Here is a 20,294-nt window from a genome sequence, read left to right as displayed (position 1 = left end):
GTATTCTTTGTGATCCCATGTGACTAGGATTTTGGTTATGCTGACTATAAGTTAGAGCGACTAAAAGATGATCGGAAAAAAAATAAATATTTGTAATTATCGGGAATATTAAGATTTTCATTAAAATTTTTGTTGCAATTGATGCAACTAACTAGTGAAAATGTTTATCTAATAAATGATTGACCATGTAAAGCATTGGACTGATTTGGACAAAATATGGTGTTCATTATATATCATTTTGGACAAACCTCAGGGAAAGCAAATATAATTTCGATAAACCTCAGGAGAGGTTACAAAAGGGTATTTTGGGGCTTTTAGACATATATTTTCCTCATACAGCCATACAGGCACTATTTCTAGCGGTGGTTATGTGAGAGGGGGGGGGGGTATTTGATAAACGTTTTGGCATTCTAGGAGTTTGACTGTAATTTGGTCAAATCATTTGGTAATTTGGTCAAATCACAAGGATAGTAAATGTAATTAACTCCAAAGAAAATGGTTAAACCATTATTTGTCATGGTCCAAGGTCCAGGACAAAAGGAACGAACAACTTCAACCTCGACTTTGCATAAAATTGATCTTGCAGTTGAGGGTGGACATTAAACATTAATCTCATCGATCCGTGAATAATTATCGTGGCAACTCTGCATTCAAGATTCTTGCGCTACAAGGTGAAGGGCAGATCCAAGGTTTTTTGCTAGTTCTTTGGTCGTCATGTTGAATTCTTTCTCCATCTTCAAAACATTTCAACCCTTCATAAATACAGTGATCTGTAAAATTTCAACATTTAAACTGAGCTGTAAAACAATTCTTCATGTCTCACCTCGGCAATGATCGTAACTTCAAGAGCCGAACTTCCGAACGGCGTGACGCTGGTGTTGGTAACGGCAAGATTGAGCTTTTCTGCCTTCGAAAGTAATTTTATCAACACTCCTGGTTGATGATTTTCACAATGGACTTTTAGCAGAACTTCCTTGTCGCAAACTTTGGCTTCAATTTGAGGGAACACTAGCTGATTATTATTGTTGCACCCCCTTTCATCTGAAGATACATCATCTGCAACCAGAAATTGTGATTTCTTCACAAGAACCACGGATTCCACGGTTTGCTTTGTGACTTGTTCTTCTAGTGTCTTTACTTTCTCCTGAAGATGTTTCAACTGGTTTATGGCATCTCCAAGAACTGAAGTTTTATCCATCTGCAAGAAAGATACGAGATCTTGTCTAGGAAAATTCTACCACAATAATAGCAACCAAATTAGTCAAGAAGATTATTACTACTAGTGTATTTTATTTTTTCACTTAAGAGTATTCCAGACTTTCAGTCAACCTAATCCTCTAAGACTATGCGAAAACTTATCCCAAAGATACACAGTGAGATGACACACAAAAGTCTATCATGGGATCTGTCAGTAACTACCAAATTACCGAACCAGTTGGACTACCCACGGGATCTCACGACTAATGTATCTTACGGATCACCTTTTCTTTAAAAAAAAATTTTGTTTAATCTACTTTACTTTTTTTCTTTTTTTTAAAACAGGGATGGGATAAGGATTAAAAAACATGGAGGTAGATTTGAATCTAAAATCTTTAATTTTTGGGACCACACTTTAATCACTAGACTAAAATCTCCTCAAAATATCTTATGAATCACCTAAATACAATTAGGAAATTATTTAAAACTGGACGTGAAATATCAGATGCTGCCTTCTTGAGGCCAGGAAGTATGGAAGAAAGAGACGAGAATAGCTGGCCAAGATGCTTGCGTCGTTTTCTTTCTGCCATTATGTGATCGTACGTTTGGGAAGGCGACCTAGTACGACCCCCAGTTCTCTTTCCTCTTTTTTGAATTCCTGTGGTCCTATGATCAAATTTTACAAATGAGCCATTGGACGTCAGAACATCACAGACCTTATCCTCACCAGGGTTCAATGTTCCAAAAGTGAGAAGCATTGGAGAGAAGAAGGTTGATCAAAACTAGAAAAGTTATAGACGGTTGACCAGCTACAGCCATTTGGGTTTTGCAGTTGGGTTGGTCTTTCAGTTACTATTGGAGGAGCTTCTATGACTGCAGATACACATAATCTCGTAGTGGAATTGTTTGTTGCAATGATAGGGGAGATAGAGGAGTTGCCTTTCTTAGGCAGATCACAGTTATATAAATCGTCTCCAAATGCACCAAATAAGTCTTCTTCAAAAGGGTTCATGATGTCACACTGGTCACTGAGAAAATGGTCCTCCATTTCCTGAAGATACAACCAAAATCGTATAAGGACTTGAAAATCATCAACAGAGGATAAGCACTAATTCGTTTGTCAGCCACGACTCAAAAGGAAAATTATATATAGATTGATTGAGAAAAAAATAGCATAACTAAAATTTGTTATTCATATTTATACCAGGTTTAAGTTCAAATTTCACAAATCGTGGATGGGATGAGGATTGATGATATACCCAGGATTAAAGTTACAAGATAGTATTCGTAGATTCTCATCCAATCTAATTTGATTATGTGAAGTTTGGTTAGTATTGAATTATTCTTGAGAATCTATGAACAGTAACCAAAATTGATTGGATACCACGTTTGGAAATGTTAGGACTGACTCAGGAATAAATAAACTAAATTTAGTACAAATTAGGCGGTATAACCGACCATATAATGTTTAGACGGTAGACACCAGCCATAAAATAATTAGGCGGTAAAACCGACTATATAAAAGGGTTGCGGCAATCCAATAAAGACAAATAATAAAGCAAATAAAAGACACAGAAGATTTACGTGGTTCGGTCAAATTGACCTACGTCCACGGGCGAGGGAGGAGCAATATTTCTATTATGAAGAAGAAATATAAAAGTCGTAGGAAAGTGGTTCCTAGACTAATAAGGCACTTACAAAAGAGTTTAGAAAATATTTCTAAATTCAAAACAAGAGAGTCTAAAATATTTGACTAAATGGGTTAGATGACTCAAAAATCTAATAGCCAATATAACTCTCTTGAGTGGTGCGAGTTGATTCCTTCAATAGGCTTCTTTATTTATAGGAAACCAAAGAAGGCTTTCCTCAAGCCTTTGCCGATGTGGGATGCAGGAAAAGAAAAAATTATGCCACAAAGTTCAACCATTGTGGCGTTGAAAAGTCAACAAATCTCCACTTTGGCATAATTTTTAGTCTCACCATTGACAATAGCAAAACTGTTCCACCTTCTCCACATAAACCCCAATGGGCCAAATCACATACAACGAATACCAATCAAGTCCAAACACTGCTTGAACTTATAAACTGGAAGAGATTTCATAAACATATCGGCTGGATTGTCCTTAGTATTAATTTTCTGAATAAGGACTTTTCCCTCAGCAATGATATCCCGAATAAAATGATACTTCACATCAATGTGTTTCGTCCTCTCATGATACATCTGATCAGTAGTCAAGTGTATGGCACTTTGACTATCACAGTGAATAACAGTAACACCTTGATATAGACTTAGCTCGCTAAATAAACTCTTCAACCACAAGGCTTCTTTGAGTGCCTCGGTCATAACCATATATTCTGCTTCTGTAGTAGACAAAGCTACGATAGGTTGTAGAGTAGCTTTCCAACTAACAGCACAACCGCCAATGCAAAATACATAGTTTGAAAGTGATCTTCTCCTGTCAAGATCCCCAACGTAGTCTGAGTCTACAAAACCAACCAAAGCGTTATTATTTCTTTCAAACTCCAAACATGCATTTGAAGTACCTCGCAAATATCTGAAAATCTACTTCACAGCCTGCCAATGTGCTTTACCAGGGCAAGACATATATCTGCTAACAACACTGACTGCTTGTGCAATATCTGGACGAGTACAAATCATTGCATACATAATACTGCCGACTACACTGGAATAAGGAACCCGTGCCATATAATCTTCCTCTTCATCTAATTTTGGTGATTGAGCAATAGATAACCGAAAATAGCTAGCAAGAGGAGTAGATACTGGTTTAGCATCTTTCATATCAAAATGCTCCAAAACTTTCTTAAGGTAATTTTTCTGGGTCAAGAACAATTTCCCTACTCCTCGATCTCGATTGATATCCATGCCAAGAATTTTCTTAGCTGCTCCCAAATCTTTCATTTCAAATTTACTATTTAACTGCAATTTCAAAATGTGAATTTCTGACAAATTTTTGGCAGCAATGAGCATGTCATCAACATAAAGTAGCAAATAAATGAAAGAACCATTATTTAACTTCCGGAAGTAAACACAACTATCATACATGCTCCTTAAATAACCATGACCCAACATAAAGGAATCAAACCTTTTATACCATTGTCTTGGAGACTGCTTCAATCCATATAAGGATTTCTTCAATAAGCAAATATGGTCTTCCTTACCTTCAATTTCAAAACCCTGGGGTTGCTTCATATAAATTTGTTTTTCAAGTTCGCCATGTAAGAAAGCTGTCTTAACATCAAGCTGTTCTAACTCCAAATTATACATGGATACTAAAGCAAGTAAAATACGAATAGAGTTATGTTTAACAACAGGTGAAAAAACTTCATTAAAATCAATACCTTGTACCTGACTATAGCCCATTGCAACTAATTGTGCTTTATACCTTGTATCTTCAACCCCTGGAATACCTTCCTTTTTCTTGAAAATCCATTTGTATCCAACAATTTTCTTAGCTAACGGCGGCTTTACAAGAACCCAAGTTTCATTCTGATGAAGAGATTCAATTTCTTCATTCATCGCAATCAACCACTTTGCAGAATCATCACAAGAAACTGCTTCTGAATAGGTGGAAGGCTCACCAACTGCATCAGTTTCTTCTGCAACAGACAAAGCATATGCAACTAAATTTGCATATCTTTGTGGTGGTCGAATGTCTCTCCTTGTTCTATTTCTGGCTATGGAATACTCTTTTTCTTCTGAACTATCTTCAATAGTAGATTCAGGTGCATCTACTGGCATTTGTTGAATAAAAGATTTGGTCTGAGAAGGACCAGAACTGCCAATATCAAGTTCCACCTGCTTCTGTGTACTATCAGTAGTACAAGGACTAGAAAACTCCTTCTTGGAAGATAACATAAATAATTCATCAAAAGTAACATCTCTACAGATCACAAATTTTGAGAATTTGGGATCAGGACACCAGAATCTGTATCCTTTCACCCCAGAAGCATATCCAAGAAAAATGCACTTTTTAGTCCTAAACTCCAATTTTTCATCATTTACGTGCATGTATGTTGGACATCCAAAAATTTTTAAATTGGAGTAATCAGCAGGAGTACCTGATCAAACTTTCTCAGGAGTTTTGAAATCAAGAGATGCAGAAGGAGAACGATTGACAATATAACAGGCCATATTGATTGCCTCTGCCCAAAAGTCGTTTGTCAACCCTGCATTGGAGATCATACATCTTGCTCTCTCCAAAAGCGTTCTGTTCATACGTTCGGCCACACCATTTTGTTGAGGCGTCATCCTGACGGTGTGATGCTAAACAATTCCTTCATTTTTACAAAATTCATCAAATTCACCTCCACAAAATTCCATGTCATTATCTGTTCTCAACCGCTTAATATGTTTTCCTGTTTGTTTCTCAATCAAAACTTTCTATTGCTTGAAAGTTAAGAAAATATCATTTTTATACTTAAGAAAATATACCCAAACTTTCTTTGAATAATCATCAATGAAAGTCAACATGTACCTGGCACCACCTTTAGAAGGAGCACGAGAAGGATCCCATAGATCTGAATGAATGTAATCAAGAGTACCTTTTGTCTTGTGAATTGCTGGTAAATTGAAGCTGACTCTTTTCTACTTCCCAAAAATACAATGTTCACAGAATTTCAATGGCCCGGTACTTTGTCCACAAAGAAGTCCTCTTTTGTTCAGTATGCCCAAACCTTTTTCGCTCATGTGCCCCAAACGCATAAGCTATAATTTGGTGATGTCTGTATCTGACAAAGATGATATTGAAACAGCAGCAGCACCTATAACAGTAGATCCCTGCAAAATATACAAAGTACCAGATCTGTGTGCCTTCATAACAACAAGAGCTCCTCGAGTGATTTTGAGAACTCCATCTCCACCTGAATACCTGCACCCAATAGACTCAAGAGTGCCCAAAGAGATGAGATTTTTCTTCAAATCTGGAACATATCTAACATCTGTAAGCATCCTCACAATACCATCGTACATTTTAATTCGGATTGTGCCTTTGCCAACAACTTTACATGGGTATGGATTTACTTTTTTAGACCCAAAAGGGTCTGGATCTGGGTCTGGGTCTAGCTAAATTAAATGGGTCTGGATCTGGATCAAAGGGATTCAACCCACACTCTACCCATTGACATGCCTAGACTTGGGTCATACATCAAAGAGACCACTTTTCACAAGTACGAAGCCTCGAATCAAGGAATTTTTTTTTATTTTTGATAAAACATCAAACTTTCATTGAATTTGAACTAATGATAAAAATTAATCACTCAAACATAGGTATAATAAATCTGAATAATAGATATTACAGATCTAGAGAATTAATAAAAATTACTCCATACACTATAAAGCTCCAAAGTACTAAGAGGGAAAAAAAATCAAATGTAACACTTATAACCCTAACAAGATCTATATAAGCTTCAATCCCAAGATCTGCTAATCAACTATTTCAAGTTTCAATATTAGTGGTGAGAGTGAGGTTTGTCAAGATAGATTTAAGAAACTTCAAATTTGAAAACTAAATCTGAAAACCTAAGATCTAACAGCGAAATAGAAAGACCCACGAAAAATTCCTACTAAGAATATCTAGGAAAGAAAAAAAATTCTCACTAAGAAATTTTAGGAGAGACTTTATTATAAATCCGGAATTCAAAAAAAAAGCCATGGGAAAAGGACTTGATTAGTGCAAAAATCTGTAGCTTATACAAAAATTTAATCCTGCCACCGAATTGCATAATAATTTATTTATCGTGGATCATTCATTAATTGTAAACGACAATTACTTAAGTTTCAAGTGTAATTGCTGCTGCATAAGAATTTAATCTTTGTCGTCTGGTATGTGCTCCAATTTGTTTATTATGCATCATTAATTGATTGTCCGACAGCAATCTCAAACCTTAACCATGTTTATCCCGTCTAAAACATCTCAATCCCTAAATTCCACCAAACCATTTTTACTGTTTCTGGTATCTGTGTTTTACTACCTTTATTGGTGTAAGCGATGTCTCACACTTACAAATTTTATGGCCATTAAATCTGTGACTATGCTGACTGAAAACGAAGTCGAAGAACAATTTGTAGCAAGTATTGGGGTCAATTTTTAAATGATATCAGAATTGAATTAATGATAGATATGTCATTCTCAAAAAAAAAGGGAAAAAAAACGACAGATATGTCAGTAAAACAATAACACCAATATTTAATAATTCTGTCATTCTCAACTATAGCTTTCATAGATGCCTTATTTCGACCACAAAATACCAATTAAGCTATAAGATTCGTAAGACAAAAAAAAAAAAAGAGTAAATTAGTGACAACTTGGTCTGCACTTTATACCAAACACGTTGCTCCACAGTAGATCTAGCAAATTAATTAGAACATTTTGAATCAAATCTCTTTCCACTAGGCGGCTTTTTCTTTTTCTTTTGTTTTTTCCTCTCCTTTATATAGTCAAACTTACTTTTGCTTCTAATTATTGGGAACCATAGATGTTCGAAACATCTACAGCGAAGAGAATGTCAGAAATGTCGAGGGCAAAATTATTGCACTTCTGGACTAAAGATCTGGGTATAGACACGAAAAAAGACAAACAAAATCCCCTTAAGTTTCACTGAATACATATCTTAATTGCTTTCTTAAACAAGAAAAAGAAAGTATATCAATATCCCTGAACAATTAATTTTTAACACCGAAATCCCAGGTCGTGAACGAGCATAATCTCAGCCTAAACCAACTTGAAATTGAATAAAAATCTTCTCCTTCTCTTTAGAAATTTCTGCTTAGACGAAACTTTTTAAAGTACGTTATTTTTAGAAAATATTTTTAATCATATTTTTATCTCACAACAAATATTTATATTAATTTCGCAGACACTTTTTTTTTAACTGTAAGTCAGAGAGATCGAACCCAAAACCTCTCACTTACACTCTCTCCCTCCGTACCACCCAACCCGATCCTCCCCGCACAAACACACTTAAAAGCACTTGTGTTTATTTTCTCAATTTTGTGATCACCCATGTTTGTTTTAGTTTGTTGCTTTATATTAGTCCTAGTGTAGTTAGGTCTTTTGTAGTTCTTAGCTGATTAACTTTTGTACTTTGTGGGGTTCTAGCCCTGGTTGGCTATTAATGAAATGATGGAAAAAAAAATGTCGTAAAATTCACCACAAAATTAGCTTCAAACACAACCATCAAAACAGATAAGCACCGAAGGAAAGAGACAAACTAATTTCAAATCAATGCGGTGGCTAACATCCCCAAGTTTACCACAACCATTAGATGTGTGTGTGTGAGAGAGAGAGAGAGAGAAAAAGAGGAGCTCAAGACATATATATAAATATAGACACACACACATATATATATATATATATTTGGCATATATATATATTTGAGGTGCGATCGGTAAATTCCCACCTCAAAACATGAATAAGACAGTGATACCTTACTCTTATATTTGGTTACTTGTAATCCCAAATATTATCTCAAAGAAGCAGAAGCAAAGGAAAATTTTGTCATCCTCTTCCACCACTTCTTTACAATAACCCCTTAACCCCAATGGAGGACTTCTTCTCTGATGCTACAGTATTATTCAAAATGTCAGGACCAGTTTTGCAAATTGGAGGCGGATGAGCAGAAGTAAAGCTAATTGGCAGATGAATATCGCTTGGAAGTAATATATATATATATATATATATATATATATGTACACACATATATAGGTAAGATTTTCTCTGTTTTCTAGTAGGTTTGTATTTTTCATTTGGTTTATGTAGACTTTGGCTTTGGTGGATTGTCTTGTTTTAAAAGTTGATAATTTTATAATCATCAGCTCTTGTGCTAGTGGCTAGGGGAAGGAAACTTTGGTCTCTTTCCCGTTGCCAAGTTAGGGGCGTCAAGGATCGGGCCTCTGGCCTGTCAGTTTGGGAATCGGGGAAGGTAGGGAAGTACAAAAAGAAAAAATCAATAGAAAAAAACAGTTTCTAATTTTATATGTAATGGTTTCTTACGTCTAATAATATATTCACCTTTAAAGTAACAGAATCTCCTCTTTTACTGCTACCATAATCTTGCTTTCCCAAGTTTTATAGTGGCAACTACCAGTTTCTGGTTGATATTTCAGCACCATTGTTGTTAAAGTAATTATCATGATCAGTATTACCAATTTTATTAGAATTCATTTGGAAAGGTAGAAGTAAAACCTCTCAAGTTTTCGTTGCATTAGTAGCTGGCTATGGTCCCTTTCGACCTCTGCCAACCGCAGACTATCCCATATTGGATTTGATTCATGTTTCATTTGGTGAAACAAACATACATTCCGGTTTTTCAAAAACTTACTACCGAAACTCATGGAGGCTACAAGCATTAATGTACCTGGTGCTTAAGGCACACTCAATACGTGTGTAACAATAAATAAATATTTAAAAAATTTTAAAGATATTTGTTCAAATTATTTTTGATGAGATTTGGTTTTATAGTTTGTATAATACATACAGAAAATTGACATTTACATAAATAAAATATACAAATAGACTATTAATTGGCAGTGGATAGTTATAAAAAGAGAGGCAAAAACAGATATAATACTGGATATGAGAGACAAAAGTAGATATGATAATGGGTAGGAGAGACAAAAGTGGACATGATAATGGATAATTATACTTAAAGAATAATTTAAGAAGATCACAACTTTTTATTTACACTTAAAAGCTCCCTACCCCTTTATATATATAGTATAGATAGAGACAAGGGTAAATTTGAAAATACATATAAGGATAAATTTGAAAACATACAAAGTTAACACCGAGTTGGTGTTAACTATCTATACGGGTTTTATTATTGTAAAGATATTGATGCTTAGGATGTGAATTTAGTATTAATATTTTAAGCATATGGAAACATGTACACATTCAACATAGGTTGTAATTTGTAAACTCTACCTACCTCTTTTTTTTTTTTTGGGGCAATTTACACCATGCATTCTATCTACCTTGAGTTTAAAAAAAAAACACAGATAGAAAGGAATTCATGAACCAAATGCTTATCTACCTTGATTTAAAAACTGCCCAAACAGACATAAATTTTATCCCCCAAAATGAGAGTATTTTAGCAAGTAGAAATATTGATGATTTGCAATTTAATTGTATTCGTTGCACAAATTAGAAAATAATCCCTCTATCACGGTCAAGTACTCATGCATCCCCTTTTTCAATATTTCAAAATAAAAATCACTATTTTAATGTTAATGCATAGGACTATGAATCGTAAGAACTAAACATTTTATACAGATGGGCAAAGTTGGCTATGAACATCAAATGTAAGCTCAAAATTAAAATGGGCTGAGATTGCACACTACAAGGCTAAGTTGGACCGACATTCCTTTATATTTTGTTAAAAATTTGTAAATATATTCTGATTATTACATCAGTAATTATACCATATCTTACTTACTTTTTAAAATTAGTCTTATTTAAGAAGTTTGTGATACCAATTCAGATTATCGTTATTATGTTTTATCTAAAACTTTGGTTCTTTAATTGCAATCTTATATTTTTTGTAAAATATTACTTTTTAAAGAATAAAATAGATATATAATCTCGAAATTGGGTCAAATCCATTTTAAACCTAAAACCCTATGGACTAAAAAATTTGGATCATAATATTTTAAGCTCAAGTGGGTCAGGTCCCAGGGTCCAAAGACTCACTTGTACACCACGCAGTCGATCTATTCGAGAATCATACATATACGCTTCATATGGATTAGCTATTTTTGGAGGTGTTTTTAAAATATTTTACGGTAACAATATATATGAAAAAATTTTACTGTAAATTTTTTTGGTGGTGTTTTTGAGATATATTTTTGGATATTTTTAAAGTTTAAAAATTTTTAGGATTTTTTTTTAAAAAATTAGCACTACCACCCACCGCCACTACCCTTCTCTCCTCCCTCTCCTTCTTCCTCCTCCTCCCCTTCTCTTCCCCTTCTCTTTCTCGCCACACCCCACCCCTCCCCTCCCTGATCTGGTCTCGATCAAATCACGGCCTCTAGTCGCGACCAAAGGTCTCGATCTAGTCAAATCCAAGTGGGGGGAAGGAAGGGGAGAGGTGGGGTGTGGCGGGGAAGGGGAGGGGAAGAAGGGAAGAGAAAAAGAGGAAGAGGAAAGGAGAGGAAAGAGGAAAGAGGAAAGGAGAGGAAAGAAAAGGAACGAGAGGGAGGGAGAGGAAAGAGGAGAAAGGAAGGGATGGTGGTGGTGATGGGTGGCGGTGGCGGTGGTGATATATGGAAAAAAGATGATGTAAATTTTTTTTTTTTTTATTTTTGGATATTTGAAATTATTTTTTATATATTTTATGGATATGGTGTTTTTGAAATTATTTTTATTTATATATTATTATAGTATTGTATATGTAAAACTTGTTTTTCAAAAAATAGAGAATCCAAACAGAGCAATAGGTTTTCTTGCATAATTATACATCATTCATCATCAGTTGTCTCACATCATCATGCATCACCATGTCTATTAAAGGTTTTTCTAATAGGTGCTTAGAACACTCATTTTTTTTAAAATTATTTTTTTAATTTTATTTTTAGAAATTTTTGACAGAGTTTTCCCTTATAAATGGACGAAAACTCCCTCTCAACAAACCCAAATGCAAGAAGAATAGGTGCTTAGAACACTCATTAACACACTTAACATTCACCTAATCGAATATATATATACACACACACATACTAATAATTATTATCCTCTCTTGCATTTATATACTTTTCCTGTTTAATTTTATCTACTCTCCCTTATATTTATTTACTTTCTTTAATTAATTTTATATTTTCAAAAATATAACATCTGAAATATATTTTAACGAGTGCCTTATGGGCACCCGTTGACAGGTCTATTAATAGCTTGAATATACCACATGTTCTATAAATGGGTCTATAGACTAGAAGACTTGCCCAAATATTCTCCATTATGAAATAGTATCATCATAAAATAAATATTCAATATACCTGAGGACTTTAAGTGTTATTATGACATAAAATCTAGAATTCTTCAGGGTAGCAAAATAACTAATCAAAAAAATTCTTAAGTAAGAAGTATGACATTCTTGAAGTAAGTGTAAAGCAATTGCACTTTTAACGAATATTTTGCTTTTAACTTACTGTCCTACTAGTGTGAATACCCGTGCTACGCACGGTACTGACATTATTGAAAAAATGAAAATAAAAGGGTGAATTAAAAAAGGTTAAAAAATTGTACCAACACAATTAAAATATAATATCTGTCTAACAATAGTTTGAAATATGGTAGAATGTGTATATTATTCAAAAATTATCTTTTTTTGGAAGATAGATCCTGAAAAATAATAGAAATTTATATTAGAAAATGAATGATATATGAATAAAAATGAATGTAATTAAATGTTGTTAAAATGAAATACTTACAAATATTATGCATTCGATTTGATAATCTTGCATGAAGGTGCGAACACTCTTCACACCAATCAACTTTTAGTACGAAAGCCAAAATTAGTGATTTAATTAATTCTGTTGAATTTTGTGGAATGTGTACTACAAATGAAAATGCACGATCTTTGCATGAATTGATTCGTTAGTTGAACAACCTATCACTATTATCCTGAGAATTAAGTACATGTGAAATTCAAAATTAGTGTTTTTTTTTTCCATAGTTTATAAATAGCATTATAAAAAATAAACATATATCAAGAAATTCTACCTTCCTTTGTAATTCTCTGAGATAAGAAGCATCACAACCAAATACGAATCGTGCATGTCTGTCCTATAGATTAAAATGCATATTACTACTGGAATCTTTGATTTGTATGTTAACATTGTACCTGTTTGACAAATAAAATGTTATATATAATACAAAAAAATTTGTTGAAATTAAAGGTACATGAAATTAATTATCTAACAACAGTGTCGACCACGTCATTACAATGTATACACACTGTTTTTGAAAAATGACCTTCACATAGTTGTCTACAATTTTTGCATAGCTCATAGAACATATTTTCTATGTTAATGCTCTGAATGTAAGCAAGTATTCGAAAATATTTAATCTAGTAAGAATGAAAAGAAGGTATAGGTTATGATTATAAATTTAAAAAATTTGTGCAGTAATTAAATTGAATAAAGTTTAGATTACCAATTCCAAACCACTGCCCGAAACATTTCCACCTTGAAAACCAGAAAGCAATAGGAGCTCGAGACGTGTTTCGTAGGAATCGAAAACCTTCGGATGAAAAAGAAAAACTCACCATTCCTCAGTAACGTCGACTTTGTAAGCCATGTCCAACGTGCCCACTTCTCTGTCTGAAGTTTGTCTAACTCTTTTCCGTTTAGCCATGTCCATAGCTGACCCTTGGCCTTTTTCTTAGCAAGTTCCCGAACTCGAAAGCTTGCACCAAGAATCCGTTTTCTGCACTTTTTAAAATTTCTCGTGTTCTGTTTCCTTCCAAAACATGGGCAAGATCAGAGGTTTCTTGCTAAGACACCGGGTCAACACAATTTTCCGGTCTGTTTTCCGCCGACACAGTTCGCCGATGAGGTATCACCGGCTGGACCCGCATCCATTTTATCGGGCTAACGCCATTTCCAGACTGATCAGCTGGACCCACAATCTGAGGTCCAAAGCCAAAGACATCTGCTGCGGCTCCTCCAAGAATTTGGTCCCGGGTCGGGCCATGAGCCGTGGCTGCATGCAAACCGGGCAAGAACCGGTTGGAGCAAAGCCACAGCCGGTGGAGGTGCCGAAAGGTCATATGGCGATCTATGTGGGCCAGAAAGGTGGTGATTTTCAAAGGGTTTCGGTGCCTGTGATTTATTTTAATCACCCTTTGTTTGGTCAGCTGCTGAGGGAGGCCGAGGAGGAATTCGGGTATAATCATCCGGGTGCTATTACTATTCCTTGTCGGATCTCGGAGTTTGAGCATGTTCAGACCCGGATCAAGCAGGGCCGGAGTACCCGGAAACTGTTGACCTGGAAGCGGCAAGCTCGAAGTTCAAGCTTACGTGATGATGATGACGATAATCCATGGTTGTCTAGAGCTATTTATTTTTCCGGGTTCTACCAAAAAATATATATAATTTTTTTGGCCTGTGTGTGTTTTAAGAATCTTCTTATCTTTTCTTTTTATGGCTTTCATATCATCTTTGATAGATGTAATAGATTTTTAGGTGTACAGCTTATAGAGATTATAGTCCAATTTTCCCTAAATTACCATGTCATTTGATTCCTTTTTATCCCCTTCTGTTTGGAAAGTTGATGTCTAATCCTTCATATTTTTCTTTAAATACTATATCAATGATTGCTACATGTACGTTTAAGACACTCGATGGAATCTAAGGTAGGCAAAAATTCGTTCTTAAGAATTTATTGGTGTGGAATTATGAAAAAAAAAAAAAGAATAGAGTAAGTTTACCGTATGCATGATTGTATATTTGGATATCCATACTCTCTTTGAATTTGCTATCAACAATGCTTATGATGTTGTAAAATTGCTTGACCTCAACCACATAACTAACTTTCGAGCACATGTATCATTTTCAAACCTACAATTTTTTGAAATACATATTGATAAGAGTGTGAAATAACATTAAAAGTTTGATGCAGTATTACTGATGAAACTCACCAACTGCGCAGGTATCGAGCAAAATCTAAATTGTGATTGATATACAATTTGCTAGCTCCAATTGTACAAAGTTATGGTCCTGCATAGTATGGTTATATTTGCTAAAAAACTATTCAAATTATATAGAGTATAAGTAAAAGCATTTGATTTACCTCTGAAATTTCGTACGCAAATACCACATGCTAGTAAAATATTATTTTTTGTAGCAGATTGATGTTATAGGATTTGTAGTATATTCAATAACTTGATACTCAAATCACCGATGAGGCAAAATTTGCCTAAATAAGCTTTACAGTGTCCTAACTCCTTGCAAAAAAAAAAAAATCGCTAAATAGTCCTAATTGGTATCGCAAGTTACGGCAACGAGCCAGTGGCATTTAGGCCTAATTTTTTTTTTTGTCAAAATCTAGTCCTAATTGGTTCTGCTGTTTCTTGATCATATTGTATGCTTTCGAATTAAAATTGTATTAAAATAGCATGTGAATGAGCATTTGTCTTTAATTAAGGAGTAAAAAGTATTTAAAGTATAAATAACAAACTATAAACGGTTTATGAAGTAGATTATGGGAAAGTTTTAAATTTTAAATTTGACTGGTGATAGGATTGGTTATAACCCACTACTTTATATGTGTTAAAATAAATACAAAATTCTATAACCCACTACTTGTTCCGTTCTTGAGATTTTTTTTAGGGTTAAATATAGTAAACCCCTTAACTTTACATTTAGCTGCACTTTAACCCTTCAACTTTACATTTAGTTGCAGATTTGTGATTTTTTTGAAACGTGATTGTAATTAGCAAAACTCATTTGTAGGGGTGGTTATAGGGTTAGTATGGGGACAAATATTTCTTAAATAAAAATTTAATATTGTATTAAAATAGCATACGAATGAGCATTTGTCTTTAATTAAGGAGTAAAAAGGATTTAAAGTATAAATAACAAACTATAAACGGTTTATGAAGTAAATAGTGGGATGTTTTAAATTTTAAATTTGATTGGTGATAGGGTTGGTTATTCTTTTATGTATTAAAATAAAAATCTAGAAAAAAGAATGAGAAATTTGGAAGCCATTGAGAGGGTCGCTGCTAAAAACCCCTTCTGCAATACATATAGATATACTAGTGGGAATACCCGTGCTATGCACGGTGCTGACATTATTAAAAAAAATAAAATGGTGAACAAATAAAGGTGAAAAAATTTTACCAATAAAATTAAAATATAATATCTGTTTAACAATAGTTTGAAATATAAGAGAATGTATATATCATTCAAGAACCGTCTTTTTTCGGTTGTATGAGAATTTTTTTTATCATTGTATGAGAATTGTTAACAAAAAAATACAATAGTTAATATAGAATAGCATCAATAGAATTTAATACAATTGTGTTGTAATCAAATGAAAAATATGCACCAATTGAATTGTTATTAGCACCCATAGTTAATGAAATAATCCCTATATAAATATATTTTGGTACATGTAGTAATTGGTAATCTATAAAATAAAATAAATTGCTAATCTATAAAATTGTTAAGTTGTTTATAAATAGCATCAATAAAATGTAATACAATTGTATTGTATTGTATCTATAGTTGATTTAGCAAGATAGTGCAGCCAAAAAGTGTGTATGTAAGATGAGTATGACGATATAAGAAGTTGTATATTTACCATGATCACGCAAAATCATTGGTGATGTGGATGCCTGGCGATCTTGAGGACAGTTAGATTTTTCATTTCTTTGATCTAGAAATAAAATATATATTAAATTAAAAATCAATAGTTTATGTATTTATTTTATGTGTAAATAGTGATACATTGTATGAGAACTGTTAACCAAAAAAATACAATAATTAATATAGAAATAGCATCAATAGAATTTAATAGAATTGCATTGTAATCAAATGAAAACAATTACAGAGAAGTGGTTACCTGAACTAAGGAATGCAGTTTTAAATGCTCAAAAGTGCCTTGACGATTGCACATATGTCAGGGGCTTGGTGAGTTTTTTGCTCCTCTTGAATCATTTTCTTTTTTCTAATTGTAATATATTACTTGCAGGTGTTAAGTAGGACTTGGCTCTAACCTTTCGTTTAAGTACTTTAAGCAATGAACTATTTATTCCATGAGTTGAATTGTGCTGTTGCTAGATAGATGAATCACGTAGTTGTAATTGTCATTGTTGATAAAGAAAAGAAAGGCTAGAATGCAATTTTGCCAAAAGGATTTCTGACGAAATTAAAAATTAATCCAATTTTAATAATGGGCGTATAGTGCCTTAGTTATTAGTAGTATCTGAATTGTTTTTCTCCAATTATAAACCATTTTTAATTATTTTTTTTAATTATCAAAAAATCTTTTTTTTATTTCATGCACGATCATTTTTGGAATAAAATTATGAAAATAACTATCGTAACACCTATTTTATGTGATAAATGTGCAATAAAAAATAATTAAAAAAATTTCAGTAATACAAACAAATAAATTTTTATAATATACAATTTATGTTAGAAATAGTAGAACCCTCAATCATGAACCTATACCATCCGCAATTATATAAGCAAGCAATACCTTTTTATCTTTGCTTTACAGTGTAACAATAAGCAAACAACCGTTCATAGGATTTTGTAAAAAATTTTCAGAAATAATGGATGATCAGAAAATCAATGCAATATCATTCATGACAAAAAGCAAAGCAAAAGCAAAACATACTTAAAAGGCAGAGGGGACTGACCTGGAAAATTAAGCCGGCCGCAAGAAGGTTGATTTCTGCTGGAGTCTCTGCACATAATATCTTCCACTACTGCTCACAAAAGAAACAAAATCAATACATTTACAAAATCAATAGAGAACCCAAAACAAATAAGAAACTGAGAGAGAGGGTGAGGGAATTAACTCGATAAGTTAATTAAGTCGATCAGTAAAAGGGTTGGAAAAAAATTATAGACATATTATATTATTGAAAATAATCGAAAATAAAAAGAATTACAATATGGGGAATAATATTTAAAGAAAACACGGTACCGGAATTTTTAATTTGATGCGAACGACGTTTTAATCAGTGTAGCCTGGATTTTGTTCTTCGGATTTGATTTGAGATTTTTCTTTCGTCAGCGCAAACTTGTTGAAACTTTTCCAACTGGTGTGTGGAATCGTTGCGGTATATGTTTCGTTTTCTAAGCAAATATTTCCTCCTTTGCAATCTTGCGAGTTTGAAATCTAGTTGTTGTTGAAATGCTTGTAGGCGGGCATATTCCATGGTGAGGAAACTTTAGATGAGTTCCCTACAAATTTTGAGTGAAAAATTTTAATATATTAAATAATAGGACAACTTGAATTTGGGACAGCAGATAAGTGGGGCAAAGGTGAAAAAACACAATAATACTAATCAATAGCTAAATGAGCAGGGTCACTTATTGAAAGGTAATCACCGCCGGCTTCGTGACGTCTGCCGAAGGTTCAAGAAAAGAAGTATGATGCGTACTAAGAAGAGCACCGGAGTTCTGGTACCAGGATGGGATAGCTTTCAGGTATTTTCCTGTGTTATGTGAAGACGCAATTTTGAATTAAAAAAAAATGGGTCATTAAGAGATAGTTGGAGTGGACTCTTAATTGGAGTGGGAAGTGGGAGAATTTGTAGGAGTGATTGTAGGATGATAAGGTGGGTTATAACCCACTATTTTTTATGTATTAAAATAAATACAAAAATTTAGAAAAAAGTATGACAAGTTTAGAAGGCATTGAAAGGGTTTCTGCTAAAAATCCCTTTCTGAATACATATAGATATAGATATAGATAGGCTCAATTATATTGTTGGCATCAAGATTTTGGACTTTGTTATCTATTATTATGGTGTTCTGAATTTGTTACAAATTTAGTTTAAGAGTAAAATCAAATTTAGTTTACTCGAGGTTTCGAAAAGGAGGCTGTTTTCAGGGTAGTGAGCTGGCACTATCAGGAAAAGTTTGATTAAGATTGAGCAGAGGATGAGCCTCTCCTTTTTAAATTTTAACTGGAGTAAGGTTATAATTTTCAAATTAAATGTCCTTTTCCGCTGGTGTCAAATTAGTATCGGCCGGAAGCCTATCAGAAGCCTGTCAGGAGAGAAACAGCAATCATTCACAACTTTTTGTTTGCCTTAGACTGTTGTTTACAAAGAGATTATATGAAATATTATTTGGAATAATTGTTATAACTATTTTGTGATGCAATATACATGAAATATAAAAGATAATTAAAAATATAAAAATGCAATTAAAAAATATGTTTATGGTACAAATAAAATAATTCTTGAAATCTAAAGTCTGAAATATGAATCTATTATGTTAATGAATTGTTAAGTACTAAATTTGATACATTTAAATATATATTACATTAAATGATAAGTTAATAGTTCACTTTTTTTTTGAGTAAATTTTGTCTAGAAAATTTAATGTCACTTAATTAATTCAAATGTTCTATTTTTTATGATCAAAAACGTCTCGAACATGTTAAAATGTGAATCTATAAAATGTAAGTGTTAAATTTGGTAATCAAACAGCGTCACCCTCCAAACCTTGAACATTTATAATCAACAAAATGAATTTTGGAATATCCACGTTAACATTTTGGGCTGGCTAGATTTGATAAGCTAACTTGGAAATTAAGGTTCCTGATTCCGGGTTGAGACTTGAAAGGTCAGCATACATGGTACTTGCATGGCTGGCCTCAAGATCTTTAAAGAGACTTCTTGATGTCTTGATCCCGTTATGTTCTCAAAGGTGGTGCTAACAGATTATTGATGGATCTCAAATTCTGGCGTGAGACGGTTTTGACGGACAAGATAGGGGTTGGTAGCAGCAAAAATTGGAACATCAGATTCGGGTCTCTGATGATTGGACCTGAGAAAAAAGAAGAAACTGAAGAAGTAATGGCCTAGGTGGCCCCCCAGATGCTCAAGTAAATTGTCCAATTAGGAATTAGTAGTCAGTATGGGGATGATAAGGCAGAAAATTGCAGTTTTGATACCAAATGTTTTGAGCCATGGCAGTTATAGTCCTTAAAATTTGGACAAAAGCAAATAGAGTACTAAATGTTTCAATTTCTATGCACATTTAGTTCAATTAATTGGTTTTGTCAAATTGTTACTAGAATTCGGTCACATAAGTAGCACGTGCCTATCAGCTGACTTTTGAAAAAAAAATTAGAAAAAAAGGAAAAAATGTTTGTACATAATATGTAAGTAAAGGGCACTAATTACTCACATATACAGTAGTCATGTAGCTAAAGAGTAAAGATTAATTACTCTGCTCGTGACTAATTGTGCCCTTTAATTACAATTTATGGCCACCAACACTTTTTTCTTTTTTCTAATTTTTTTCAAAATTAAGCCATCGTACTTGCTATAAATGTGACTGAATTCCAGTAATAATTTGCCAAAACCAGTCAATTGGACTAAATGTGCTT

The 20,294-nt window shown here is 33.4% G+C and overlaps 2 protein-coding genes across 2 annotated transcripts; one reads left to right on the top strand and one right to left on the bottom strand.

Annotated features, from left to right (window-relative positions):
• Positions 1–626: 626 nt before the first annotated feature.
• LOC113760233 (transcription factor bHLH18-like) lies at positions 627–1,955 on the bottom strand. Its single transcript, XM_027302796.1, has 3 exons — positions 1,710–1,955; positions 824–1,198; positions 627–734 (listed from the first exon to the last, which is right to left on the bottom strand). Exons 1-3 carry the CDS (start codon positions 1,953–1,955, stop codon positions 651–653), a joined length of 705 nt encoding a protein of 234 aa, XP_027158597.1. The 3' UTR covers positions 627–650.
• An 11,415-nt stretch (positions 1,956–13,370) lies between these two features.
• LOC113760232 (auxin-responsive protein SAUR36-like) lies at positions 13,371–14,454 on the top strand. Its single transcript, XM_027302795.1, has one exon. It carries the CDS (start codon positions 13,684–13,686, stop codon positions 14,452–14,454), a length of 771 nt encoding a protein of 256 aa, XP_027158596.1. The 5' UTR covers positions 13,371–13,683.
• Positions 14,455–20,294: the final 5,840 nt, after the last annotated feature.

Source organism: Coffea eugenioides, chromosome 2 (assembly GCF_003713205.1).
Source record: "Coffea eugenioides isolate CCC68of chromosome 2, Ceug_1.0, whole genome shotgun sequence".
NCBI classification, from domain to species: domain Eukaryota; kingdom Viridiplantae; phylum Streptophyta; class Magnoliopsida; order Gentianales; family Rubiaceae; genus Coffea; species Coffea eugenioides.
Note: the sequence above shows the minus strand (reverse complement) of the source record. Positions and strands in the feature narration are given on the sequence as shown.

Excerpts from the sequence above, each read along its gene's own strand:
- LOC113760233 (XM_027302796.1), bottom strand. The coding sequence starts at position 1,955 with ATGCTTCTCACTTTTGGAACATTGAACCCTGGTGAGGATAAGGTCTGT. Across the intron at positions 1,199-1,709 it reads TACTTCCTGGCCTCAAGAAG|ATGGATAAAACTTCAGTTCT; the intron begins GCAGCATCTGAT and ends TCTTTCTTGCAG. Across the intron at positions 735-823 it reads AAGTTACGATCATTGCCGAG|ATGGAGAAAGAATTCAACAT; the intron begins GTGAGACATGAA and ends AATGTTTTGAAG.
- LOC113760232 (XM_027302795.1), top strand. The coding sequence starts at position 13,684 with ATGGGCAAGATCAGAGGTTTCTTGCTAAGACACCGGGTCAACACAATT.